This window comes from Urocitellus parryii, chromosome 4 (assembly GCF_045843805.1).
Source record: "Urocitellus parryii isolate mUroPar1 chromosome 4, mUroPar1.hap1, whole genome shotgun sequence".
NCBI lineage: Eukaryota > Metazoa > Chordata > Mammalia > Rodentia > Sciuridae > Urocitellus > Urocitellus parryii.
The window spans coordinates 22,484,913-22,511,199 of record NC_135534.1 but is presented as its reverse complement, the minus strand read 5'-3'; the positions used below and the strand labels follow the sequence as shown (position 1 = coordinate 22,511,199).

The following is a 26,287-nucleotide window of genomic DNA, read 5'->3' as shown; positions in this document are numbered from 1 at the left end:
TGGCCAGCTGGCCCCCTGGTGAAGCGCGGGTCCCTCTCCTGTGCTGGGGACCCGCTGCCCCTCCTCCTCAGGGCTGTGGCAGAAGCCCTTGGCATCCCCCGGGGCCCTCCCGACGGCGCCCTGGCCTGGGCCGTGTGCAGGGCCTGTGAGGGCTCCGGCTCCCAGGGCCCTGACACTGACCCCCAGGGCAGCCTCCCTGAGCTCCCAGGGGAGCCCTCCTGGCTGCAGGGGACACGCACCTGTGTCCCCAGTTCCCCTGGCCTCTGCGTCGTCACCAAGCATCGTGAGGAATCTGGAGGGGGGGACACGTCCGGGAGCACGCGTGTCGTCACATGCAAACACGGTGCCATTTACACGGGGACGTGAGCCTCGGGTTCTGAAATCCTACCGGAACCAGGCCCCGGGCCCCGGGCCTCTGTACTGAACTCCGCTGCGAGTCACCCGCTGGGGCAGAGGCTATGGGGACGCTGGGCGGAGTCCCGTGATGACGCTGGTGGACAGTGAGACCGCAGAGGCAGGGTGGGGACATGCACAGGCCGCAGGCACCTGGCCTCGTGGGGGTCAGTGCTGGGGGTCCCCGTGTCAGGAGGAGCAGCACTGCTGGGGGGTGGCGGAGGGGCCTCCAGGGCGCCATGGGCACCAGCCTGGGAAGGACGCTGCTGTCCTCTCATGCCCGCTGGGAGGGTTCGGGGGCCCAGTGACCTGGGGATGGCTGTCCCCCTGCGGGCTCGCCACGCTCACCTGCGCCCCACACACTCTCGCCCGAGCTCCCTCCTGACGCCGAGCGCCCTGGCACACTCCCGGGAGGCCAGCGCTGGCCAGTCCAGGGAGGAGCCCTGTCCCCTCCCCGCTGGGCCTGGTCCGCAGACCGGGGCGGGGCTGTGGACGGAGCGTGGCCCCCGGTGCCAGGCCCGGCTCACAGGAAGGCCCCGGAGGCCGCCTGCCTGGCCTGCTCTCCCTCCTGGCCGTCCTGCGGCCTGTGGCTGTGCTGGCCACACCCGACGGCCAGCCTGCGGCCATCTGCCTGCACAGCGGCCGGGGACCAGGCGGGAGCGGCAGCCCTGGGGTTCATCCACCAGGGTTGGGTTTCGGGGAGGGGTCTGCCTTGTCCCCCACTCCTTTTTAGGAGGGGCCATTCCCCCACCTGCCTGCCCCCCGAGTGTCCCTCATGGGTGAGGCTGGGACCCCCCGGCCCTACCCCAGGGCAGGTGAGCAGGACTCCCGGGGCAGGTCCCCAACTTCCCACAAATTTTGGCGGCTCTTGTGAGCCCACCTCCGGGGACCCTTCCCCTCTGCAGTGTCCTGGCCACCTGCCGTCCCCAGAGACAGATCCCAGGGGCAGATCCCCAGACTGCCACCCTCTGGCTTCCAGTCCCCAAGAGTGCAGCCGGGCCTCAGCGTCCCCGTGTCTAAATGGCAATAGCAGGTGGTGAGGGCAGCCCCGGGCACATAGGCGGCCCCCGACACCATCGCGGTCACCAGCCTTGGTTTCTGTGTGGTGCTGGGACCCGGCTGCCCAGGGGAGGCCCACGCAGGACGCCGTCCTGTCCTGCAGCCTGAGGCAGAAGGAGGGGTCCCCACAGGGACGGTGTCGAGGCTTGTCTCAAAACGTGACGGCCCACACAGAGGTCTCTCTTCTTTCTTTCTTTCTTTCTTTTTGCATTATTTTAAAAACCACTGCCGCTGCCCGGCCCTGGCTCTGGGTGCCCTGGCATTCGGCCCCCGGGCCCTGCCCGGCCCTGGCTCTGGTCTTTACTAAGAATGGAACAGGCTGCTGGGGGCCTGGGGCAGCCGCTGGCCCTGGCCCTGGCCCTGACCTGGCTCTGACCTGGGGTCATGGATGGCGCTGAGGGGGGAACCGGGGCTGGTGAGACGGAGGACCCTCCAGGTGGGTCACCTGCCAGGGGTCCAGCAGGCCCCAGGCACAGTGACACAGGCCACCCCCTCCTCAGGGGACCTGGGCCTCTGCCCAGGCTCAGGGGTGTCTCTCAGCCACCTGTGGACTCCCCCTGCCGGGCTGAGGTCAGGTTGGGGACGTGACCCCAGAGGAGGGCCCGAGGCAGGGAGCCCGGGTCCAGCGTGCTCTCTCCACCCCTCGTCGTCTCCCTCCTGGCCCTTCCTTTGTCGTCCCACTGGGGCACGTTCATCCCCCGCCTTCCAGCGCCTGGTGAGTAGGGCCACCCAGCTACATCGCCCTGTCCCCGGCCCTGACCCGGGGAGCTACAGGCCAGCTAGGGAAGCCCTTTGGGCACCCCCAGGGCCTGAGTCGGGCTGGAGTGGGGTGGAAGGACTGGGAAAGGCCAGGAGGCTGCCCTGTGGGTTCCGCATGACCGCAGGTGGCTGGCTGCAGGCAGGGACGCCCCCGGTCTGTGGTCTTGCGTCTGTTGCTGGGGTCCGGCCATCTTGGCACCCCTGGGCAGGGCAGGAGGAGGTGGCAGCCTTGGTGCCCCCACCCTTCCTCCCCTGGACCCCAGGCAGCTGGGCAGGGCCCTGTCCCCCTACCCTCTCGGGTCCCCTATTAACTGCCCCTTGTCCTTCCAGATCCTGGGTGCGGTCATCCTGGGCTTCGGCGTGTGGATCCTGGCCGACAGGAGCAGCTTCGTCTCAGTCCTGCGTAAGGAGCGTCCCCGGGAGTCGGGGGCCACCCAGCAGGGCTGCGCCCCCGGGTGCTTGGGCCCAGTCTGTTCCTCCTCCAGCCGCCCTCGGGGATGTGGTCACCGAGGTGCCCAGGGTCCCCCCGCAGGGCCTCCAGGAGGACAGAGGAGTGGCTGCTGTCTGGAGAGAAGGGGACACGAGGGAGCCTGGTTTCTGGTCCCTTCCCTCCACCCTGGCCGCAGGGGAGCCTCGGGGGTTCTCTGTCCCTGCGCTGACCTGTCCAGCAAAATGAGGGCGGCAGGTCAGGGAGCCGCGGGAAGAGCCCGCAGGGGCCCTAGGTGCTCACGAAGCGCCTGCCGAGCCGCGCACTTGCCGGGTGCTTGGGGCGTGCAGGGGAGGAAGGGCCCCTGCAGGGTGACCGCGGCCGCTCCCTCCGTGTCCAGTGCTGGGAGAGGTGACCCGCCTCAGCTCACCCCCACCTGCCTTCAACCAGAGCAGCAGCTCAGAGAGGTCAGCCGCTGGCCGCAGGCCCCTCAGCCCCGGGCAGGCTTGGCCTTCAGACTGGCCAGGTGCGCCCCGGAAGCCCGAGACCCGCGGAGGCCGGAGGGAAAGCCCAAGGCCGCGTCACCTGGCCAAAGACCCCGGGGCTTGCTGGCTGCCTCTTGGGGACTCTTGGGTGCCCTTCCTGTGCCTGTGGCCTTGGGCTTTCCCCTCCCAGCAGCCGCCCAGGCGGCCAGTTTGGACTCTGGTCTGGGACAGCTGCTTGATCTAAGCAGCTCCAGGTCGGAGCAGGGACCAGGGGCCACACCTGTCACCTGGGAGCCAGGCTTCCCCCAGGAGGTGGGGACAGCGTGGCCCGCCTCTGGCCACAGCCAGTGGGACCCGGGGCCTCCTGTGGGGGTCAGGGCTGGTTTTCTGCCACAGGCCCCTGCCCCAGCCCCGGGGGACACACCCTCCTGGCCCGGCCTGCCCAGGCTCCCTGCTCCCCCTCTGCCCACACCCATCGGCGCCCAGCCCCAGGGCAAAGTCTGGAGGCCGCCTGCATCCCTGCCCTCTGGGCCCCTCCCGGGCCTGGCCAGAGCTGGGCTGCAGGTGTGTTCGTCGACACCAGAGACCTGATCGCTGTGGGCGGGCCCCTGGTGTCATGTCACTTAGACACTCTCCACCCACCGGGGACTCCTGGGGTGCCAGGGTCAGAAGCAGGAATCGGAATCTGCTGACCCAGTCAGTGGACACGGGGGTAAACTGAGCCTGCGGGGGCGGGGCAGGGGTATCGCCAGGAGTCACCGGCCCGAGAGGGTCAGAACGGGAACCCGAGCTCCCAACCTCTGCCCGCTGGGCCCGCCTGACCCGGTTCTTCTCTTACCTGGTAGAATCCTCACTGGAGTCCGGGGGGCTGGGCCAGCCCCATTTTATGGAACACATCAAAGCACAGAGAGGGGAAGTAACTTGTCCAAGGGCACACAGCCAGCAGGCCAGGGAACAGGAGGTGAAGCAGGAGCGTGGCTCCCAAACCTGCGCCCCGAACCCCGCACACCTGGCTCTGCTCCGGGCCCAAGTCAGGGCTTTCACCAGAGAAGATCTGGGGTCCACCTGGCCTCACGGTCCCCCGGGGCCATCTGCTCCCACCCTGTGGGCAGGTGCCCCCAGCACGCACTCCTGCCCGTCCTGAGTGGGTGCCCGGGCCCCGGGTGGCTGGACCCTGCTTGAGCATGGGGCTGTGTCAGCATGAGGTTCTAGGGACGGAGACCCCGCACCCCGCCGCCCTCTGGGAGGACCCCGGCCCTGCCCCCTGCAGCCTCCTCGTGGCCCCGGCTGGCCGGAGCCCAGGTCACTCCAGACACCCCTGGTGTGGACTCACCAGGGCCCCGCAGGGGGACAGGGCGGCCTTCGGGCCACGCCAGCCTCCTTTTCCCTGACAGTTGTCACCAGGAGGAAGGGACCCGGGCACAGGAAGTGGAGGGAAAGCCGAGCCCCGTCCCCGTCCACGTGGACAGCCGCCTGCCAACCCCAGGGCTGCGGGGAGCTGGGCTCACAGGCGGGGGGCAGCCCGGCCCTGGCACCCTGAGGTCGGTGCTGCCCGGGCTGCCCCTGGGGTCCATCCTGCCCAACCCCCGCTGGGCATCATTCCTAGGGACGGTCAGGGCCCAAGGTGGGGCACCTCCCCAGGCAGCTGGGGGACAGAAGTGCTGGTCCCTGGCCCTCTCCTGGGCACTGATGGACAGTGTGCTGGTCCCAGGCCTCGGCCCTCCCCCTGCCTCCCGGACAGCCTCGTCTGCGGGGCAGCACGAGTGCCCGGTGTCCGTGTTCCCAGTCCCTGCTCTGGCCCTGGCCAGGGGGCCTCTCTGAGCCTCGGTTTCCCTCTCTGAAGTGGCCAGCCTCGTGCCTGCCGGGCAGGCTGGGGTCAGAACGGAGACGGCGGGTGGAAAGCCCCTGAAGCCAGGCCAGTGGGCAGGAAGGGAGTGGTCCTGTCCCTGGCCTCTGAGACCCATCTGACCCAGTGCCCGCTGCTTACTCATCCCACAGACATTCATGGGGCACTTTTGTGCCAAACCCCTGTCCTGCCAGCTGGGGGCCCAGCAGGAACAGACCAAGCCCTCAGATAGGGAGTGAGCAGGAGCAGTAAGATACAGAGTAGGCTTGACCCTGAGAAGGCCCAGGAGAAGAGTACAGCAGGGCTGCAGGTGGGGCTGGATCCGGGCGCAGGGCTGCAGTTTTATGTGGGGACAAGGCTCATGCAGGGGAGGCGGCTCCAGCGGGGGTGGGAGCCAGTTCCTTGTTGGGTGACCCAGCCCCCTGGACGAGCTGCCCCTGGGTTTTCTCCTCTGTGGCTTTGCTCCTGGTGAGCGGATGCCCTTCCCCTCCCTCCTAGAAACCTCCTCGGGCTTCCTCAAGACCGGAGCCTTCGTCTTCATCGGCGTGGGCGTGGTCACCATGCTCATGGGTTTCCTGGGCTGCCTGGGGGCTGTCAACGAGGTCCGCTGCCTGCTGGGGCTGGTGAGTGCGGCCCCGCCCACGGCGAGCTGCTGACCGGGGTGGGTGGGGCAGCGGGGCCCAGCTGACCGCTCCCCTCTGTCCCCAGTACTTTGCCTTCCTCCTCCTGATCCTCATCGCCCAGGTGACCGCCGGGACCCTCTTCTACTTCAACGTGGGCCAGGTAAGCGCCCGCCCTAGTGGGCTGCAGGGCCCCAGGACCTTGGTCCCCAGGTGGGTGGACGGGAGGCCCTCAGGGGTCAAGACCAACCCCGGGCCCTGGGGTGGCCCAAGGAGCAGCACTGCTCAGTCTGCGTGGCTGTGCTGCGCCTCACCTGGGCCTGACTCACCGTCAGCAAAACAGGGACGGTCAGGAGACCCGAGGCCCAGGTGCTGAGGACCTGGAGGCCATCTTGGAAAGGCCCCAGCCGGCCTGTGGCGTGGTGTGTGCCCTACCTCACAGTCACAAAATGGCTGCCACAGCACCAGGCATAGCATCTGCTCTGCTGTGGCCAGAAGCAAAGGGGGCAGTGGCAGCTAGGGCCATTCTTTTACTCAGAAAGGGAAACCTTCCAACAGACGTCTCCACACTAGGGGACAAAGGCACCCGTGGCTTCGTGGGAGGCTGAGCCTTCAGAACAGAGCTAGGAGTGGCTGTGGGGAATCACGACCGTCACAGTGGCCGCAGGCAGAGCACCTACTGTGTGCCATGGTTTCTTCTGGCAGCTTTACCACCTGGTCCTAGCGACAGCTCTGCAGGGTGGTTTATGTTGACAGATGGGGCAGCAGGTGCTCAGAGATGGGCAGCAGGGACGACATCAGGACCGCATCCCCCAGGGACCCCCACACACGGTGCGCCAGGGGTTGGCGGGGTGCTCTGTGTCAGTCATCCCTCACAGCGGTCCCTACGAGACCACGGACATTAATACCGTACATTCAGAAGTGGCAGGGGAGGCACAGAGAGGTTGAGCAACTTGCCAAAGCTCACACAGGAGTACGTCAGAACCTGGGCTGAGTTCCTGCTGGCCCCGCGGTCACTGGGCACTTCTGGGGTGAATCTGCTCTACTTGTTTCTGACCCGTACCCAAGCTGCTCCCCAGGAGAACTGGAGCCGTCTCCCAACATAGGCCCAGGATGGCTAAAGTCAATGGGGTGGAAGCCTACCGCAGGAGGAAACCACTGTGTCTGAGATCCGGGCTGAGGGTCGTTCACAGCGGAGGGCTGGCTTGAGCTCTGAGCTTCCTGGCAGCCAGGGCAAAAGAGGAAATAGTGGATCCGCTACACCCAAGAGTGCTTACGTGGCTCTCGGACAGGAAGCCTGTGGTCAGGAGAGAGACTTCTTTCCCAGCATGGGGTTAAGGGTCAGGTCACCTCTGGGGCCCAGCCCCGGGTACACTACCATCAGGTTGGCAGGACCAGGCCCCGGAGAAGTGGCTCCTGCAGTTCGGAGGCTGAGGGCCTCTGTGGGGTCTCGGGCAGTCTGCCCTGTCACCCCGGGATTCGTGCCAATAAAGATGGCACCGGGGTGGGCACCCGCCAGGAGCTGGGCTCGTACCCGGGCACGGGCACACCCCCCACCTCTGCACTCCAAGAAGCCGAGGCCTAGAGGCCCGGTGGTTGGGCCCTGGTCACGGTGCGAGGGTCCAGTGCAGAGTCCCAGCTGACCCCGGCCCCTCGGCTGGTGAAGTCCCTGCTGGGTCCAGGAGCTGAGCCTCCCGGGCGCCCACAGCCCCAGGGCAGGGCGAGCGTGAGAGCCAGGTCCGCCCGCCTGGCCCTGGCCTCTGTCCCCGCGGTCCCCTCCTCGGCCTCCCACCGCCCAGGTCCATGCCTGGCTCCTCCTGGCCTGCGGGCAGCGGGCCCTGCCTTTCTGTGAGCCAGGAACGGGCCTGGCTCTGCCGGGGAGCTCTGGGTCCCCGTCCCCGGGCTGGAAGGGGGTCATCCTCTCTTCCCGGCACCTTGTGGACCCCGCGGAGGCCACACAGCGCCGCTGTCCGCCCTGCAGAGAGGCCCAGCTGGGCCGGGGCCAGCTCTCCCGGGCTCCTGGGCAGGCAGGGGTCACCTGGAGCCCCCTGCCCGGGTCTGCAGGCCGCCTCCGCCCTTCCCGCCTTCCCAGCGGCCACTGTGGTCCTGGGGCCCGGGTCTCCTCCTGGGCTCCTTTTCCACCCAAGGGGGAGCCACACCCGCAGACGGTGGCACTTCTGTGTCCCCGGTGACTCACTCAGGCTCTCGGGGCTCCGCGTCCTGGTCAAGTGTCCGCCGTGACGTAGGCCCCGGCCTCCGACCTGCGATTCTGAAGTTTAAGAAATAATGTCCTTTCAAGGCCCCCAAAATAGCCGTTGTCACTCCCCAGGTGGCAGCGGGGACGCCGACGGGCAGGAAGGGTGCCTGGGCCTCTCCACACGGGTCCCTCGGGGTCGTGGATGGGGTGACCCTGGGGTGGGACACGTCCCCCTCATCCCTTTCTAGAATCTGGGCCAGAGCCCCGGGGGCACCAGGCGGTGCTGTGGAGCCGAGGACGCTGGCAGAGGGGACAGTGCGGTGGCAAGTGCTTGCTGCCACCCATAGGCACCAGGGGCTCGGTGCGGGGCAGCGGGCCTGCTGGTGTGGGGACCTGGATTCAGGGGTGAAGGCGCGTCCTCGGGCAGCCCCTTACCTGAGCTTCCTCCTACCTCCTCTTGGTGGGCGGAGTCCAGGTCTGTTCTGGGGCCCTGGCTTCTGGGACAGGTCCTGCCAGTGACGGCTGTGTGACTTTGGACAAGTTACCAAGCCTCTCTGAGCCATCTGTGACCTCTAGGCCCACTGCCAGCTCTGACAGTCTGGATGCTGTTCCTCCTCCCTGACAGCTGTGGGTCAGAGGTCAGAGGAGGGACTGGGCACGCTGGGTGCTGGGTGCTGGGTGCTCCCTTGGTGTGCACAATGGCCGTCGCTCACTGCCCAGTGGCCTGTGCGAGTTGGCTGTGGAGGAACAGTGTCTGTCGGGGGCTGGAGCAGGGCCTGGGGCCACGAGCCTGGAGGGGAGCGCTCTGTGGCCTGGGCGGCCTCCTGGCCCTGGGACCCCGGCCTCCCTCAGGGACTTGCAGGGCTCACTGCTTGGCTTAGGCCCCTGGGAGACCTGGGTGCTGGTCACTGCACCGGGGGACCTTGTTAGCAGGGCAAAGGGACCCTCTGAAGGCCGGGAGCGAGGCCAGGACACCGTGCCCCCTGGCAGGCCGAGGAGGCTGGAGCCCCTCGTCATTTTAAACATGAGGCCTGCGTGGCCACTCTGCACTGGGCTGTGGCCTGCAGCCCCCCGGGCGGGACTGTGGTTTCTGGGGGACAGAACCCTACTGAAGGGCAGAGCAGGCTACAGGCTTGGCTGGATCCAGCACCGTGTCCCTCTCTGTCACTTGCCCTTGCTCTCTCTTGGGTTCCCAGAGAAGCCTGAGGTCAGCTCAGGACCCCGTCTCAGTCTGTCAGTAGAAAGAGAGAGTCCGTGGGGGCCACTGGCTGTGCGAGAGGGACAAGGACAGCTCGAGGCAGCCGGGTCCTGGGCCGCCAAGGGACAGGGTACAACAGCAGAGAGCCCTGCAGGACGGAGTGAGGCGGCCGGTCCCTCCCCGCTCCTGCTGGTCCCCACCTCACCCTGGTTGCCATGGTGATGTCCCTGGGTCCCAGCACAGCCCCCCTGGGCTCGGGGTCCCCAGGCTCAGCCCTGAGCTGTGTGGTGAGCACTAGCGGCCACCTGGGCCCCGCTGGTCTCAGCCACACCCTGGGCTGCAGGATGGTGTGAGTCTCCATGGAAACCACAGCGCTGCCCGCCATCACCTCCCGGCTGGCCGGGGAAGCCCGCTGTGGCCACGGGTATAAATAGGCTGGGGCTGGGGAGGAGCTTGGCGCAGGATGTGGGAGGCGGCTGTCTGCAGGATGCACGGGGATCCCCGCCTGTCCCCCTGCCTCGGGGAGCAGGGGGCTGCGCAGGACAGACAGACCCAAGACCTGCATGCCCCCTGAGCTTCTCTGGGTCCCGGATAAAACTTTCTGACCTTCTTCAAGGCGACACCATGTGGCTTACATCCTGATAGGGCTTCAGACAAGCCTGAACTCAAACCCCAGATCTTTCAGCTGTTGGCTGTGTGGTCTTGGATAAGTGAATTAACCTCTCTGGGCTTGTCTCCTGTATGTTCCTAAAGAGGAAACAGGGTCAATACCTAGGCCACAGGTCGGCTGTGAGGATTCAGTCGAGATCATGCTCTGAAAACTGCTCGCCCCTGCACCTGGACTGCAATGTACATTTTTTGGTACCAGGAACAGAACTCAGGGGCACTCCACCCCTGAGCCCCGTCCCAGCCCTATTTTGTATTTTACTCAGAGACGGGGCCTCCCGGACTTGCTAAGCACCTCGCTGTGGCTGAGGCTGGCTTTGAACTGGAGATCCTCCTGCCTCAGCCTCCCGAGCCCACACGTGTGGGCCACCGGCCGGCACTGTGCAGTTAGGGTCACCACAGGGAAGCTCTGTCACCCTGCTAAGCGCCTCAGTGAGGGTGCTGATGTCCTGGGTCCTTCAGAGGGGCAGGGGAGGAGCCAGAGCCAGGAGCCTCCTGAGGCCCGTCCCCGGAGGATCTGTCCCAGCTCCCCAGCCTGGTCCTCAGGCACCGGGAAAGTGAGGGTGCCCCTTGGGGTGGGTGGCCTCTCTGGGTCCCTGCTGCAGGGCTCCTCGGCTCAGCAGGTGACCTTGGTCAGCCTGTCTAGGGGTGACCGAGGGTGGCTGGAGGGGAGGGGAAGGGCCCATGCTTTCCTGGGTGGTCCAGGGAGGCCTTCTGAGGAGGTGACATTTAGCAGAGCCCTAAAGGAAGCAGAGGAGCAAGCCACAGTAACATCTAGGGAAGAGCTTTCCACACAGGGAACAAGTGCAAAGGCCCTGGGGCAGGAGCGTGCCCAGCGTGAAGACAGCAAGGAGCCCTGTGTAACCGGAGCGGGAACTGAGAGAGGCCTGGGGAGAGCAGGGGCAAATGGTGGAGGGCCCCTGGGTCATTTAGAGGCCGCTGGCCTTTTCCCTGAGTGTGAAGAGGCCACCGGAAGCATTTTAGCAGTGACGTGAGAAAATGCACATTTAAAAGGCCATGCGGCTACTGCGGGCAAAGTAGACCACAGGGCAGGGGAAGAGGTCAGCACTGACCAAGCGGGCCCCAGGCAGGGCCAGGAAGTAGTTCAGGAAGGGCGGACACTGGAGCAGTGAGCCGTCCCGGGTTCTTGGGCGTGTGGCGGTGGGGACAGTCTGCGGTTGCGGGAGCCGCGGCCCGGCACGGGTTTCCGGAAATCTGACGGCCACCCCGCGGTCACCCCGGCTCCCTCTGCAGCTGAAGCAGGAGATGGGCGACGTGGTGGGGAAGCTCATCCGGACCTACAACGCCAGCGGCCAGGACAGCCTGCAGGAGGCCTGGGACTACGTGCAGGCGCAGGTGAGGGCGGCGCCCGCGGGGCGGACTGCCTGACCGCGCTCCTGGGCCGGGCGTGGGTGCGCACCGATTGCAGGCGGGGGCTCCCGATCAGGGCCCTCCCTGGCCGCCCCCCACCCCCCGCACCCCCCAAACCCCCGCACCCCCCACCCCCCGCCCCGATGCTGAGGTCCTGCTGGGGGCGTGGCCTTGGAGGCAGCGCTGGGGCGCACGATGCTGGCATCCGAGGTTCTCAGACGGGAGGTCCCTGCCCCGTGCCCTAGGAGGGCCAAGGAGGGCTGCTTCATTTTGCTCTGGTGCAGGAGCCTGTGGGTGTCGCCCAGCCCTGCAGACCGGTGTCCCCTCCCCCATGGGGTCACCCTTTTCCGCGGGAGAGGAGGCCCCCAGGCCCCTGCGGTGGGGAAAATCCAGCGGAGCTGCAAGCTGCCTGCGCGGCCCAGCGTGCCTGGCACGCCCCCTGCTGGCCATGGGCTGCGGGTCTGGGCCTCAACACCCTGAGATGGCCCAGAGACAGCTGGGGACTGTCACTGGACACCTGGGCATGCCTTTGACCCTCCAGGGACCCTAGTGAGCCGCTGTTAGCACCTCAGGGACCTCTCAGTGGCAGATCGGAGCGTCTGGCTTGGAGAGGCTCCACCCTGAGGGAGGGTGGCCTGCCCCGGGAGGGTGGCCTGCCCCGGTGGGCGGTGGTCACCAGGACCTTCCCCTCGCTGCCCAGGTGAAGTGCTGCGGCTGGGTCGACTTCCACAACTGGACGGACAACGCGGATCTCATGAATCGCACCGAGCTCACCTTCCCCTGCTCCTGCCAGGCCACCGGGGACGCGGATGACCCGTTGTCCCAGAAGAAGGGCTTCTGCCAGGTGCCGGCCAACGGCACGGCCAACAGCACCACCGGCAGCCCCGGGGGCCGCAACGACCCCGAGCTCTGGCCTGTGCACAAGGAGGTGTGTGCGGCCACCAGGCCTGTGGTGGGCGCCTGGGCCACCCGGCTGCGCTCAGTCCTTGGGTGTCACTGATTCCTGTGGACCTGTTAAGTTCCTCCTTCGGGGACCTGCGTGGGTGGCCTGGTGGCGCAGGCCCAGGGTGACACCGTGTGCTCCCCACAGGGCTGCATGGAGAGGGTGCAGGCGTGGCTGCAGGAGAACCTGGCCATCATCCTGGGCGTGTGCCTGGGCGTCGCTGTCATCGAGGTCAGTCCCTGCCCCGCTTGGTCCTCCTGGTTCGTCTCTGCCCAGCCCATGTCCTCCCCGAGGCTGAGGCCCGAGGGGCAAGTGGCCGTGAGCTTCTAAAGGCTCTGGCCTGAGACCTGCCTGGCTCTGTGACTTCAGCCAAGGCACTGTCCCTCTCTGGGCCTCACTGTTTTCCAGCCCTGCAGGGTGGCTGTGAGGCACAGGCTGAGGAAACATAGGGGTTGACCTGGAAAATGGGTAGGGTGCTGGGTGCCTGGTGGGTCCCCTCCCTGCCCTCCATCCGTCCCTGCCCTCCATCTCTCCCTGATCTCCATCTCTCCCTGACCTCCATCCCTCCCTGCCCTCCATCCCTCCCTGCCCTCCATCCCTCCCTGCCCTCCATCTCTCCCTGACCTCCATCTCTCCCTGGCCTCCATCCCTCCCTGGCCTCCCTTCCTGTCCTCCATCCCTCCCTGACCTCCATCCCTCCCTGCCCTCCATCTCTCCCTGCCCTCCATCTCTCCCTGCCCTCCATCTCTCCCTGATCTCCATCTCTCCCTGACCTCCATCCCTCCCTGGCCTCCCTTCCTGTCCTCCATCCCTCCCTGACCTCCATCTCTCCCTGACCTCCATCCCTCCCTGGCCTCCCTTCCTGTCCTCCATCCCTCCCTGACCTCCATCTCTCCCTGACCTCCATCTCTCCCTGGCCTCCCTTCCTATCCTCCATCCCTCCCTGACCTCCACCCATCCCTGACCTCCACCCCTCCCTGGCCTCCACCCCTCCCTGGCCTCCACCCCTCCCTGACCTCCACCTCTCCCTGGCCTCCCTTCCTATCCTCCATCCCTCCCTGACCTCCACCCCTCCCTGGCCTCCACCCCTCCCTGACCTCCACCTCTCATCCACAGCTCCTGGGGATGCTGCTGTCCATCTGTCTGTGCCGGCACATCCATTCTGAAGACTACAGCAAGGTCCCCAAGTATTGAAGCCTCTGCCGTCTCACCTCCTTGCTGGTCTCCGAGCTCAGGCCTCCCGGGGGTCTCCTGGCTCCTTCTGCCCCCCACCTCCCTCTCCAGGCCCCCTGTCCTGGGCTGGCAGGGAGTGGGGGGCTCTCTGGGCCTGGACCCCCTCGCTGCCTCTCTGCTTCCTGATTGAGCCCTGGGGGCTCTGGCCTTCTGCTTCCTGCTGGGGGGGGCCTCTTAGCAACTCGGTGACAGGCTCCCGTGGCCCCCAGTCTGCCTCTCTGCCTCCCTCAGGCCAAGTGTGTCAGACGGAGGACAGTGTGTTAGGAACCGGGGAGGTTGGACCAGGCACCCTGGGACGCCAGACTGTCCCCCGGCTGGCCGACTTTCCCCACGGTGACGCTCACGTCTGTGGTTCTTCACTTTTTACGGAAGGTGGTGGTGGAGGTTGGCCTCCCCCTCCCCGGGCCTGTCGCGGTCCCAGGCGGGCAGCCGGCTCAGCAGGCCGTGCTCGGGCAGTGCTTGGCCAGTCTGGGTGGGGAGGAGCCCGGGGACTGGGCAGAGCGGGCCCTGCCTTCTCCCGGATCCCGAGCTGTCCGGGGACTGACCCAGAGCGGGGCTGGCCTTTCTTGGCAGCTGTCCTCCGCCGCTGGACACGGGCAGGCGAGCCGGGCCTTGTGGCAGGAGTCGGAGGGCCGTGGGCTCGTCTGTGACACTTTCTCAAACTCTGAGGCCTGACGATTAAACAGGATTCGTAACAGTCCACCCCACGGTGCCAGGCTTCTTCCTGGGGCGGGGCCAGGGTGTGAGGGTGGGGGACACCTTGCTCCTGTCCCTCAGGGCGGACAGGCTGGTGCGCGAGGACCGCCGTGGGCCAGGCCTGGCTGGCGGCCGGCTGCTGAGGTGCTGGAGGTCCGTTTGGGCCAGGTTAGATCTCACCTCCCGGGTCCTGCTTCTGAGACCAGGGCCAGGTCCCCCAGTGTCCTGCACCACGGAGGGTTCAGAGGCTCAGCCTTCAGGACCTGCGATGGGGAGGTGCCGCCCGTGCAGGTGGGCAGGGGAGGCCGGGCAGGCAGCCAGGAGGGCACCTGCCCAGTGTCCTGTTTCCTCTCCCCCCTGGGGTCCCTGGAGGTGGTGGAGGGGCGTCGGGGATGGGACGCTCCCAGCTGAGGGGCGGACGACTGGAGGCGTTTCCGAAGGTCCCAGCAGGGGGCGCCGCCGCCACAGCCCAGGATCCCAGTTACAGCGGGATCCTGGGGACACCTGTGGGCCTGCGGGCTCTGGTGTGGCAGATCCAGGGTGGGGACAAGGAACTGCCTTTTTGCAGCCCTGTGAAGGGACTCTGACTCATCTTGCTGTAGGTCCTCGGGCGCCAGGAGAGAAGATGGGGTGGGGGCGTCCAGGCCAGAAAGGAGGACGCCTCCCTCCCGGTTGCCCTGGACCTACCCCCTGCAAGACAGAGGCTCGGGGCCGGCCCAGGCTCAGCCGGGGGGAGGGAGACCTGAGCACCTCACCTTGGGACCCTCCCTGGGTGGCCATCCTGCCCCAGGCGGGCCTGAGTGAGGCCATCAGCGGGTCTCATTAGCACCCGCCTCCCACAGAGAGGTCCAATACTAAAACATAAAAACCAGACGGCGGAAGGTGCACGTGGAGGAGGCGCAGTCGGGAGGTGACCGCCGAGCTGCTCGCCGAGCTGCTCACCCAGCGGTGGCTGGCGGAAGGGCCCCCACGCACAGAGCCACCTCCACCGCCACGCTCAGCACCAGCTGGTCACCAGGCTCATTTCTTAGCCCAGGTGGCCCTGACCACACCTAATGGCCCGCCTCCCTCACTGTGGCCTCAGATGCCTTCTCAACTCGGCCCCATCCATCAGTCTAGCTGGGACACAGATGAACGCAGTCGCCATCCCTGAGCACTCCCTGTTATGTTGAACCAGGAAGCTTCTGAGCTTCCTAGTGGCCAGATCAAAAAGGGGGGGGGGGAGGAACTTTGACAGTTACATGGCTCTCATTTCCCAAGTTGTCCTGTTTAACTGCTAGGAGAAACGTGGCCAGCTAGAGCTTAAAGTTCATGGCTGTCCCCAACCCAAACCTCAAGAACCCTTCATGGGGAACAAGAGAAGCCATGGGCCACAGGGCATGTAAGGCCCCTGTCTCCCCATTGAGCACTGGGTGTGAGCGGTGGCCCAGGGGCCATGTGGCTTGCCAAGGAGGAGCTGGGAGCGCCCCGAGACCGCAGTGAGGCGGTTTCCCCAGCAGCTGGTCCCCAGGGGCACGCGCCCGGGGACGCCTGATGTCAGCCCACTCACCGGAGCCTGCGAGGTGCCTGTGGGTTACTAGGCCCACTTTACAGATAAAGTCAGTGGAGAGGGAGGTGGATTAGCCGCCCAGTGGCGCACGCCTGTAATCCCAGAGGCTCCAGAGGCTGAGGCAGGAGGATCACAGGTTCAAAGCCAGCCTCAGCAACTCAGTGAGACTGTAAGCAACCTAGTGAGACCCTGTCTCTAAATAAAAGTAGTTGTAAAAAGGGGGTGCTGGGATGTGGCTTAGTGGTTCAGCGCCTCTGGGTTCAATCCCTGGTACCAAAAAGAAAGGACAGAGCCCCTCCAGCCATGATTGCTCAGCCCCGAGACCTACCGCCCCCTTGTGGCAGCCAAGAGCATGGAGCACTCGCAGAAAGGGGCTGGGGTCTGTCCCCTTCATAAGCCCCCACTAACCATGGAGGACCCGGGTGCTGGTCTGGGGTCTGCAGGAGGGAGAGGACCTGGTGAGCAGGACCTGGGGCTCGAGGTCCCTGGCCTCCTCCTGGGATAAGGAGGCTCTGGGGCCTCCGCTGACTTGGAGTGGAGACCCTGGAGTCCCCAGCAGGTCTCACCAGGGAGGCTCCTGGGGCCCCTCCCTGCCTGAGGGAGGCCTGGGGGGTGAAGGAGGCCCCTGCACCCCACCTGTGACAGGGCTGTGTGGCCCGCCATGTGTGCCTGTCACCCGGGTCCCAGTGTCACATGTCGGGGCTCTGCTGTCTCTCAGCGCTCTCAGCTGAGCACACACCCGCCAGCTCTCTGCAGGAGACCCTGGTATTGGGCGCAGCGCTGGGTGGTGCTGGGTGGGGACCCAGGGGCACAGGGTCCTGCGGCTGGCGGGATGGCCTGGGCTTGGACGGTGGCGCGTGCTGCCCACCAGCGCTGCCCGGGGATGGCCCGGCCACCTGGGGAGAAGCAGCAGGGCCCTGGTGCTCCGGGCAGGGGTCTGGGCCTGCGTGTCCCTCAGGGTCGCTCCAGCCCAGGTGAGGCCCCTCCCCCGTCTCCCCCTCCACCCGTGAGGCCCCGTGGGGGAGGGGGCTGCGGGGGGAGGGCCATCTTTGCAATCCCTGAAGTCCACTGGCACAGCTGGTCCTCTGCCTGGGGCTTCCCTCCTTCAGGCCGCCCTCTCTGGGTGCCCAGCCCTCTGAGTGGCTGCTTGGCCTTCTGCGGGACACAGGGTCACCAGGTCAAGGACACGCTGTGTGGAGGACGGGCACATGGGCACTAGTGGTCCCATGGGGGCAACTTGACTCAGCAGGGCCCTGCAGAGAGGAGCTGCCGTGTCCAGGAAGCCAGGCTGTGGGGGGACTGGCCGATGTGGATGCTGACCCGTGGGAAGGGAAGCTTGAGGGCCAGGCTGAGGGACTTCGTCAAACAGCACAGAAGCATCTGGCAATTCCCATAACTAGCATGGACAGATGGGGATGTGGTTGAAAAGGCAGGCGCACTCGCACATATACAAGGCCTTGGGGATGAGTCTGTTCCTAGCCGGGGACAGCCACCGCTCTCCCCCTAAGACATGGCTGCAGGCAGCTGTGGTGTGCAGGAAGGCCAAAGCCTGCTGGCCTAGTGGACACCCCAGCTGCCCACCCCCAGCCCATTTCCTAGCCCTGGCTTCTTCCAGAGGAGCCACTCCCCGGACTGAGGACAGCAGGGTGAGTGGGGGACACTAACAACCCCAGGGCGTCCAGCCTAGGGCTGTCACCCTGTCCTTCCCCTGTAGAGGGACAGAGAGCAGAGCCTGGCTGTCCTGCAGGGTCCTCTGACAGCCTCGTCTGTCCTGGGCATGTTTAGAGGACACCTCCTGGGTTGCAGTCCAGGCTCTTAGGAGATGACACACCCATTGTCACGGGGGCCTGCATTCGCAGGGAGGGACCTCGCACGCCTGCCCACTGCAGCCCGCACCTGCCCACTGCTGACCGACTGCTGACCAGGGTGGCCGTGGGAGCCCCGGCCCAGAGCCCCTTCCTTCCACAGGATGGGAAGGATGGACGGCCAGCAGGCCACACAGGAAGGGGACGGAGGCGCTGACCACGGCCTGTCCCCCGCCGGGACCCCCAAGAGCCAGCCACTCCCAGGAGGCCCTTCCCTCAGACCCAATGGTGACTGACGGGGACCGGGCTTGTCTCTCCTCGTCTCCCAGAGTCTCTGTGGGAATCAGGTCCTGCAGCTGTCCCCAGCCCCCGCGGGATGCTCCCCGCACAGGACCGAGGCACGAGGGGACTTGGGGCTTTGCACCTCCAGGCAGGAGCCTGTGGAGGCTCTGAGCTGCCATCACCGCTCGTCCCCAGCTGTCCCCACGACAGGTCCCCAGCACCTGCCCTCTGGGCTGGGGGACTGCAGGCCCAGAGCCAACCCTCCCACGCACGTCACGTGACCTCGGGTGCCTCAGGCAGCACCACTGAGGACGGGGACATGGGTCCCTCTGTGGGGGCTATTCAGGACCCACCTGCGCGTAGGTGGGCTTGGGGGGCAGGAGGGGAGGGGGAGGAGGCCGCTGCGGAGGCCACTGTGGTCCCAGCTGCAGGGACGACGCGTCTTCCTGGTGTCAGTCTCTTTCCGGTGGTGGTTGTCACCACGAAGGGCGCCAGCTCTTAGCGCTCACCTTTGCCCCAACAGGACAGCAGGGTGGACTGTGGCTCCTGCCACCCTCTGACTGCGGAAGCTGAGTCCAAGCCACAGGCCGGGCCCCCAGCAAGGCTCTGGCCTCATGGTCTCCACCAACGGTGCCCGTCAGAGTGCTCAGTGGGCAACCTGAACAACAGCACATGCCCACAGTCACGCTGCCAGGAGAGAAACTGGGCGTGGCGTCTGGGGCATGTGACTCAGTGTCCTTTCCCTTAGCCCTCAAGGCCACCGGGAAGGAAGGCCTTGGTTCAGAACTTGGGGACACAACTCAGCCAGACCCAACTCTTCACCCGTCCATCCTTGCCAGGGTGTCGGGCACCACTCGCCGCCGGGCACTGAGGCAGGGATGGGGTCAAGGACGGTCCCTGTGCAGCAGGTCACTGAGTGGGGGTGGGGCAGAGGCCGCAAACAAGACGCAAACCAGCAAGGTCACTGAGTCGGGAGGAGGGGCAGCGTGTCCCTGCTGGAAATGAGGACCCCCTCACCACTCCCGGTGGGGGGCATGGACCCCTGTCCCAAGGGCTGGTGGCTTAGAGGTCAAGGAGATGCTCAGGAGCCCCCGCCCCCCGCCTGGAGCCAGATCTGGGTGCCCCTGCACCTGGGGGGAGGCCTCTTCCGGGAGGCTGGGGGACCGGCCACAGCGTGGAGGCCTGGAGCACCCATCGCGGTGTTTAGTGGCTTTATTGGGTGGGCCAGGGCTCGGGCAGTGGGCTGCGTGGACTCCCTTCCTCCGAGGCTGAGGGGGCAGGGACTCCACCGGGCCAGGTCCAGGGGGCACTCAGGCCGTCGGGTTCCCACGAGCTCCATGTGTGGCTGTGCCTGGCCCCGTGTGAAGTCTGGCCCAGCTCCTCCCAGCTCCTGAGGGGACGGGGATGGGAAGGTGGCAGCCTGGCTCTGCGGGGGGGGCAGCACGGGGTGGGGGCCCTGGCAGAGGGGGCATCAGGAGGGCAAGTGGCCACTGAGCCAGGAATCCACAGACCAGCTTCCTGTCCCCGGTGGGCTTCGTGTGGTCAGGGGTCTGCCAAACAGTCACCCGCCACCTTCCCCTCACCCCTCATGTCTGCCGTCCGTCTGTCTCTCTCCCCCCTTGCAGTCTGGGGAGGGAACCCGGGCCCCATGCCTGCAGGACACTAGGCAATGCTCGGCCGCTCGGCCACGCCCCGGCGCGGGGACCGGTTTCTGCGCCTCCTTCTCCCGCAGCCTGACAGCCAGGGCAGCCGTCGGCCTGGGAGACGGAATGTATTCCGCACACGGGGGCTGACGTCATCCGGAATGTTCTCAGCCCTCCACCCCGTCACCCTGGCCCCCACTGCCCCAGCCAGAGCCTCCGCTCCCTGTGCTTTCCGAAGGGCAGGGGAGTCGGCTCCACCCGACGGTGCGCGGTCCACGCTGCGGCTCTGCTCAGCCGGGAACCACCATCCGGGCCTGGGTCCCTCCCGTCCTCCGTGTTCTTCCTCCAGGACACATTTTCTGGGTCCCTTGCTCAGCCCGGGGTTGGGGTCCCTCCAGTAACACTGGGGAGCGAGGGCCAACCCCACTTTACAGGTGAGAAAACTGAGGTTCTGGAGGGGTGAAGTGCCCCCTCGAGTCCCCTGCCGGGGAAGTGGCCGGGCTGGGATTCGGTTCTGGGTGTGTCTGAACCAGGCAGGGTCTCCCGCTCCAGCTCCACTCGGGCCTGTTTATAAAAGGGTTTTGAAGCCCCCCAGGCTGGCGGGCGGCTGAGAGGAGAAGGAAAGAGGTGGGGTCTGGGGAAGGCGTCGCCTGCTGAGAGCCGGCTGGCTCCTGGTGGCCTCGCTGGGTCCTGGTGATGCTGTGAGTGGCAGCCGGCCAAGAGGAGGTGACGTGTGCTGGAAGGGGGAGGGGAAGCCCCAGCTCCGTCCTGCCTCCCTCCTGGCCCTGGCTGGCGGTGGACATCCTTCCTCCCCACCCCACCCCCTCCTGGCTCAGCCACTGGGCCCCTGCCATCCCCTGCCACCCCCTGCCCCGGGCACTGTGCCTTTCCTTCCCCGGGGAACTGTTTACAAATGGAATTTGGGAAGAGGCTCCTCCTGATGGGGTGGTCACATCCCTGGGGCCTCCAAGGTCCCCAGGCCAAGCCCCACCAGCAGGTCCTCCTTCAGGCTGGGAGCAGGTCCCCACGCAGGTGCCCAGCCAGCCAAGAGCCGCCTGCAGGGAGCCTCCCCATGGCCCAGGGGCTTCTGCAAGGCCGGGGAGATGGGCCAGGTGGGTGGGCACAGTAGGAAGGACAGGTGGGGGCCTGAGCTCCTCCAGGCATGGGGGACACACATGCCGTCCTCCCAGGGGACCCTGTGCCAGGGACCCTGACTGGCTGAGAAGCCTTAGCCACGTCCCCCTGCCCCTCTGGACCTCCAGCTCCTCGTCTGTGGAGGACGGAGACCCCGGGCAGTGCGCACACGGCAGTTACCTTAGCTGCGCCCCCAGCAAGCCCCAGACTCAGGGCCCAGTGTCACCCTGTTTCCTGGACGAGGAGGTGAGTCAGCTGAGGGAGGTGGCACTGCTTGCCCAGGATCTCACAACTGACCAGGAGTGGCCACAGGGCTTTGGACTGAGCCACCCTGACCCCCCCCCCAACCGGGCTCAGCCTCATGACTGCCACCGACCTCTTGGGCCAGGAACATTCACCAATGTGTGGACGCCCTGCCCGGTTCCAGAGCTGCTGGCCAGGCCACTTGCTTGCCCTGTGGCCTGGACAAAGTTGCCTGCCCTGAACTTGAACTGGCTCTTGCCCTGCCCTGCCCGCTGCGGGATGGCCTTCCCCGGGCTCTCCTCCCGCGGTTCCCAGGGATCCGCCTCTGGGAAGCCCCTGACCATGCCCAGCACGCAGGTGGCCTTACTGTGCACCCCTGGCCTCTCCATGGGGCGCCCTCCCCCTGCCAACCCTCGGGCCGCAGGTTCAAACCCAGGCCCTTCCCTCCTTTTAGTTCCTCCTTTAAAAACAGTTGTCAGGGCCACAGCCCCTCAGGGCAGTTGCAAGGACTCCTTGAGTTACCAGGGTTAGCGCCAAGCCAGCCCTGGATGCCTGGCTCTGGGCAGTGTCCCCCAGCAGCTCCCTGAGGTCAATGGCAATAGCTGCCAAAGGTCGCAACCCCTCTGCTGACCTCTGGCCTCCCTCTGGCTGGGAGGCCTCTGGCTGTCCTTGCCCTGGGCTCAGCTTGGAGCACGAGCCAGACACACAGGACGTCTGGTGAGTGAGCGGCTGGGTGAGCGCCATTCTCTGTGCCAGGATGAAATAAGGCGGCGCAGAGAAGAACTCAGACAGCGGGCGCTCTTGGGTGCAGGGCCACCTACTCGCCTGGCCTAAGAGACCCAGATTCCTGAGCCCACCCTGGGGACCCCGACTCCTGAGGTGTGAGCACCCCTGGACCTGGACACACGGGCATCCGTGAGATGCCGGCGTCGGGCGAGGCTGGGCGAGGGGCAGCAGGCAGGGCAGCAGAAGCACCAGTAACTCCCAGAGGGCTGCAGCGGGCAGCTTATCTGAGAAGGGAGGCCAGCCGGGGAGGGAGGTCCCCAAGTCCCAGCTTGAGCAACCAAGATTGTCAGCGCCCCATTGGCTGGGCTTGGGGATCCTGGAGGAGGGTGGCATTGAGGGCAGAGGAGGGGTCATCAGAGAGCAGAAGCAGATTGATGACCTGCCTGGGGTGAGGGGGTGGGGGCGGCCAAGGGGGAGGAGCCGGCATCCATCTAAGGAAGGGAGAGTCGGGGTGCTGCAAAGGGGGAGTCCTGGGAGTCCCTGTCCCTCCTCTGGCCTGGGCCAAGGCCTCCCAGGGGACCACGAGAAGATGGCCACACGCAGCCCCAGTGGGTGGGGGACCTGGTGGCCTGGTCACAGCTGCCTCTCAGCAGGGAGGGCCAGAAAGGGCTGCTCCCTGCTGGGGAGGGGGGCAGGACACAGGTCTGAAGTGGGGGCTGGGATCCCCCGAACCGGTGACAGTTGTGACTTCTGTGGTGCAAACAGGGGCCTGGCCTCCCCTCCTCCTCCTCCTCAGGGTCATGGGGTCAGCACATGGAGCAGATCTGCTTGGGGTCTGTGGAAAGCCAGGGGGTGGGGTGTCACCACCAGGGGCTGTGCATGGCCCCGGTGCGGGGTGGGGGTTGTTCTGCAGCCTGAGGCGCCCGCCCGGCCCAGCCCTCAGCCTGGGAGCAGGCCCACCTCCCAGGACCTCTCCCCACCATGACCGTGGCCTCCAGAGCTGCCCCTGGAGGCGGGGGAGGAGGGCGACGAGGAGGGGCCTGGGCGGGCAGGGAAGAGGTCAGCCCTTCCCCAGCTGCCGTCTGCAGCGGGCGGCAGGGGCAGAACGGGTCTGAGCTTCCAATCAGGGTCAAGGTTGTGACCCTCGGGGCCACCAGACACTTTTCGCCGTCCAGCTGTGTTTGCAACGCAGAGTGAGTAAGAGGCTTTTGACCACCTAGAGGGGTCAGAAAACTCTAGGGACTGCCCAGCGCTTACCCAGGAACCTGGGGAAGGCCCCCTGGGGGGGGAATTGTAAGAGGACAGGAGACCACAGTGGCTTTCCCGTCCACCCACGGGTCCAGCCCGACCAGTGCGCAGGCCGCGGTCACAATGGCTGTGACTCTGTCTCCCTACAGAACACGAGCTTCCTAAGGCAGCTCCTCATCAGATCTGGCTCTGTCCCCCGCCCCTGGCCCAGGGCTAGTATCTGACGAGCCTCAGCAGACGGGGTTCAGGGGGTTACCGTGTCCTCAGGGGCCTGCGCAGGGCTCCAGCCCACCCCTCCTGGTGTCAGTCCTGTAGGCCAGTCAGACAGTCAGACAGTCAGACAGTGGGACGTCGGCCAGGGGTGGCTGGCCATCGCTTGTCAAGCAGACAGACAGACAGCCGGTCTGAGGATGCCTGGGCACAGGGTCTGATGTGGGCACCACTCTCCAGAGCCCCCGGAGGTGTCTCCTCTCCTGTCCCTGCGCCCAGGAGGCCCTGTCCGAGGTGCGCCTGGCAGGGAGCCCAGCCCTTCACAGACTTGGCAGCCTCCCTCTCCCCCTCCCTCTCCCCCTCCCTCTCCCAAGGTGGGAGCTTCAGGCTCTGCCAAAGCATTACTAAGAGCAGCGGTGACGTCACCCCTGGGCCCACCCCGCCCCCAGCCCACCAGCCCTTCACCCTTGGCTGCCCCTGTGAAGATGACACATCCCGGGTGGGGGAGGGGCTGTCTGTCCCGGGGGACTCTGCCGAAGGTCCCCCAGCTCAGCAGGCACACTCCTGCCTCCTGCCCGGCACTCCCCACAGCTGGGGCTGCTCAGCGTCAGCCATCAGGACCCTGTGGACGGAGCCAGGCAGGGCCTCAGGCACATGGGGCCTCCACTCACCAGCTCAGGGCCCTGGACAGTCACTCCCCTGCCTCAGGGGTGGGTGCGAGGCTCGAGTGAGATGACGTATGTGCAGCCTCTGCCCCTGACCAGGGGACCTGTTGCCATCTTGGTCATTTGCGGGGTGGTCACTCCTAGCTCCTAAGGTCCATGACAAGGGAGACTCGCTAGTTGTGGTCACCTGAGGAACAGGACTTTCCCCCAGTGCTCTCAGGATGCACGGTGGGCACCTGCTTCCAGGGACCTGGGGGTCCCGGGTCTGCAGCAAGTAGAAAGCCCAGCACCCCCTCACTCTGGTGGCAGGACTCCCCTCCTCTGTGTGGCCAAGGACCACCATCCCCGCTCCTGCCACACCCTTCTCCCTTCCTCTCCAAGTGCTTGGGCCTCCCACACAAATACCCGGGTGGAGGCTTGGCACATGATCAACCCTGAAGCACAACCCGGGGGCCTGGGACTGGACCCCCGGAATGCAGACTGCACCAGGCTGGGGGCCGGCCACAGGGAGTCAGGACCTGAGGTCAACCTACTTCCACGGCTCCACCCACATGCCCTGTGGGACGCCACCCCTGGGCTGCCCCAGCAGATGCCCTGCAGCCAACAGGTCTCAGGTGTGTCCCCAAGATGCTAGCCTGGCAAAGAGTTCCACAATTCACACATCTACCCACATCACGAGCACCAAAAATAAAACAGGAGTCGAGAGGGTGAATGACTGGCCCGAGGTGGAGGGTCTGCAGGAGACACTCAGTGAACCCGGCCTCTCAAAGGGCCTTGTATAAAGGTGAGTAATAGACAATTCTATTGCACTGAGGAGACGGGAGGAAACGTGCCCATCTTACCCCAGTGGGAGGGGGAAGTGCAGATCATGATACGGATAAATATAAGCCAGCCCAGAAGCCAGGGTGCATCCTTTTTTGTTTTTTTAACTATTTTTTTTTGTAGTTGTAGATGGACAGATGACTTTATTTGCTTATTTTTACGTGGTGCTGAGGATGAAACCCAGGGCCTCACACATGCTAAGCAGGCGCTCTGCCGTGAGCCTCGGCCCAGCCCAGGGGTTTGCATCTTGATAGATCCGCCTCCGCGGGCCCATGAACTCCAGCAGATCCCAGTTTAATAGGGTCCTAGGCTGGTGATGTTCACATGTAGCTTGGGATCAGATACAGACTCCCTCTGGAGGAATACAACTTTTAAGACTCTAACAGAGGACTTTCCAAGAAATATTAGATCCCAATAAAAAAGTATAAAACACACAAAGAAAATACCATGAATTAGAGTCGGCAGAAATAACAGCCCTAGGGCTGGGGCTGGGGCTCAGCGGTAGAGCACTCGCCCGGCATGTGGGAGGTCCTGGTTGGCTCCTGAGCACCACATAAAAATGAACAAATAAAATAAAGGTACTGTGACCGCCTACAACTAAAAACTTATTAAAAAGAAAGAAAGAAAGAAAGAAAGAAAGAAAGAAAGAAAGAACAGCCCTATGAGACTTGGAATGACATGTAACACTGAAATTAGGTGCCCAATCCAGAATGTTCTAAAAAAATTAAGAGAGACTTGAAAATATGAGCAAACTGTATGCCAACTAGACAGATTTGGAAATTCATCAAATAAAAGTTCGAGAGTGAAGAATGTCATCTCTGAAATTGCAGAATTCAAGGCAGGGGTCAAATAACAGATTATATAAAGTGAAAGACCGACTCACGGGGCTGGGGTGGTGGCTCAGCGGCAGAGGGCTCACCTAGCAAGTGGGAGGCCCTGGGTTCGATTCTCAGCACCACAAAAAATAAACAAATAAAATAAAGATCTACCAACAACTAAAAAAAGACAGACTTGGTAAAATACAAAGTAGAGCTGCAGAAATGACCCTGGTTTCAGTTGAAAGAGAAAACGAGTTTGAATATATAAAGAGAAGTAAGAGAGATGGAGAGGAGAGTGGGATCTAATATGAGCTAAGAAGAGGAGGAAGAGCAGGAGGTCACGGGAAGGAGGCAGGAGCTGTCATTTTTTAAGAACTGGTGAAAAGCACCACATCTGAGACCCAGAAAACTCAATACTTCCTAAAAACCAACAGTAAAAAGAAAAACCTCGCCAAGAACATAGTAGCAGAATTAAGAGATTGTGAAAGTAGCCAGAGAGATCAAAAAGAGCCGGGAAAGAAAAAGAAAGTCACATGAAGCCCCGGTAGCAGATGGTGAAAATTCCCAATAAGAACAACTCAATCCCGAAGAGAATGGAAGGGGAAGGGGAGTTTTAGTACATTCGAAATTTATTTTACTGAAATAAAATAGTTGTTAAGGTAAAATTCTTCATCTAATTAACTCATAGGGCAAGACCACAGATATAATAAAACAGAGAGAGTTTATCACAATGGACCTCAATGAATAATACTCTGGAGAATATATTTTATTCCTTCTAAGAACAGGATTGGGATGTCTGCAGCCACAGAGTGTCTTTCACATTGTACAGGGGTTCTGTCCAGAGCAATTAGACAAGGAAAAGAAGTTAAAGGTATCCAGATTGGAAAAGAGAAGTAGAACTGCCTTTATTTGTAGATGACATGTTTATATAGAGAAGATACAAAGGAATCAACAAATACATATACATATATATATATATATATATATATATATATAATTGGTTCTAACATATATGTTATTCTACTATATATACTAATGTAAATATTATTAGAACTAATCATAGTTTAATAGTAATAGTTTCAGGAAGGATGCAGGCTACAAGATCAATGTACAAAAATAATTTTATTTCTATGCAGTAGTAAGGAAAAATTCCCAAAATGGATGTAATAAATAACTCCATTTATAACAGCATCAAAAAGAATAAAACGCACAGGAATACATTAAACAAAAGAAGAGCAAAATCTGCACT

General features: G+C 64.1%; 1 protein-coding gene across 2 annotated transcripts in view; it reads left to right on the top strand.

The window, feature by feature from the left end:
- Positions 1–13,883, top strand: part of Cd82 (CD82 molecule) — a 36,795-nt gene extending 22,912 nt beyond the window's left edge. For both annotated transcript variants that reach the window (XM_077797463.1, XM_026399163.2), the window contains 7 exons: positions 2,542–2,614; positions 5,468–5,592; positions 5,678–5,752; positions 10,905–11,006; positions 11,722–11,949; positions 12,112–12,195; positions 13,081–13,883. In XM_077797463.1, coding sequence (XP_077653589.1) covers positions 2,542–2,614; positions 5,468–5,592; positions 5,678–5,752; positions 10,905–11,006; positions 11,722–11,949; positions 12,112–12,195; positions 13,081–13,158 — 765 coding nt within the window. In that variant the 3' untranslated portion in view covers positions 13,159–13,883. The remainder of the gene's footprint in view (positions 1–2,541; positions 2,615–5,467; positions 5,593–5,677; positions 5,753–10,904; positions 11,007–11,721; positions 11,950–12,111; positions 12,196–13,080) is intronic.
- The last annotated feature ends 12,404 nt before the right edge of the window (positions 13,884–26,287 follow it).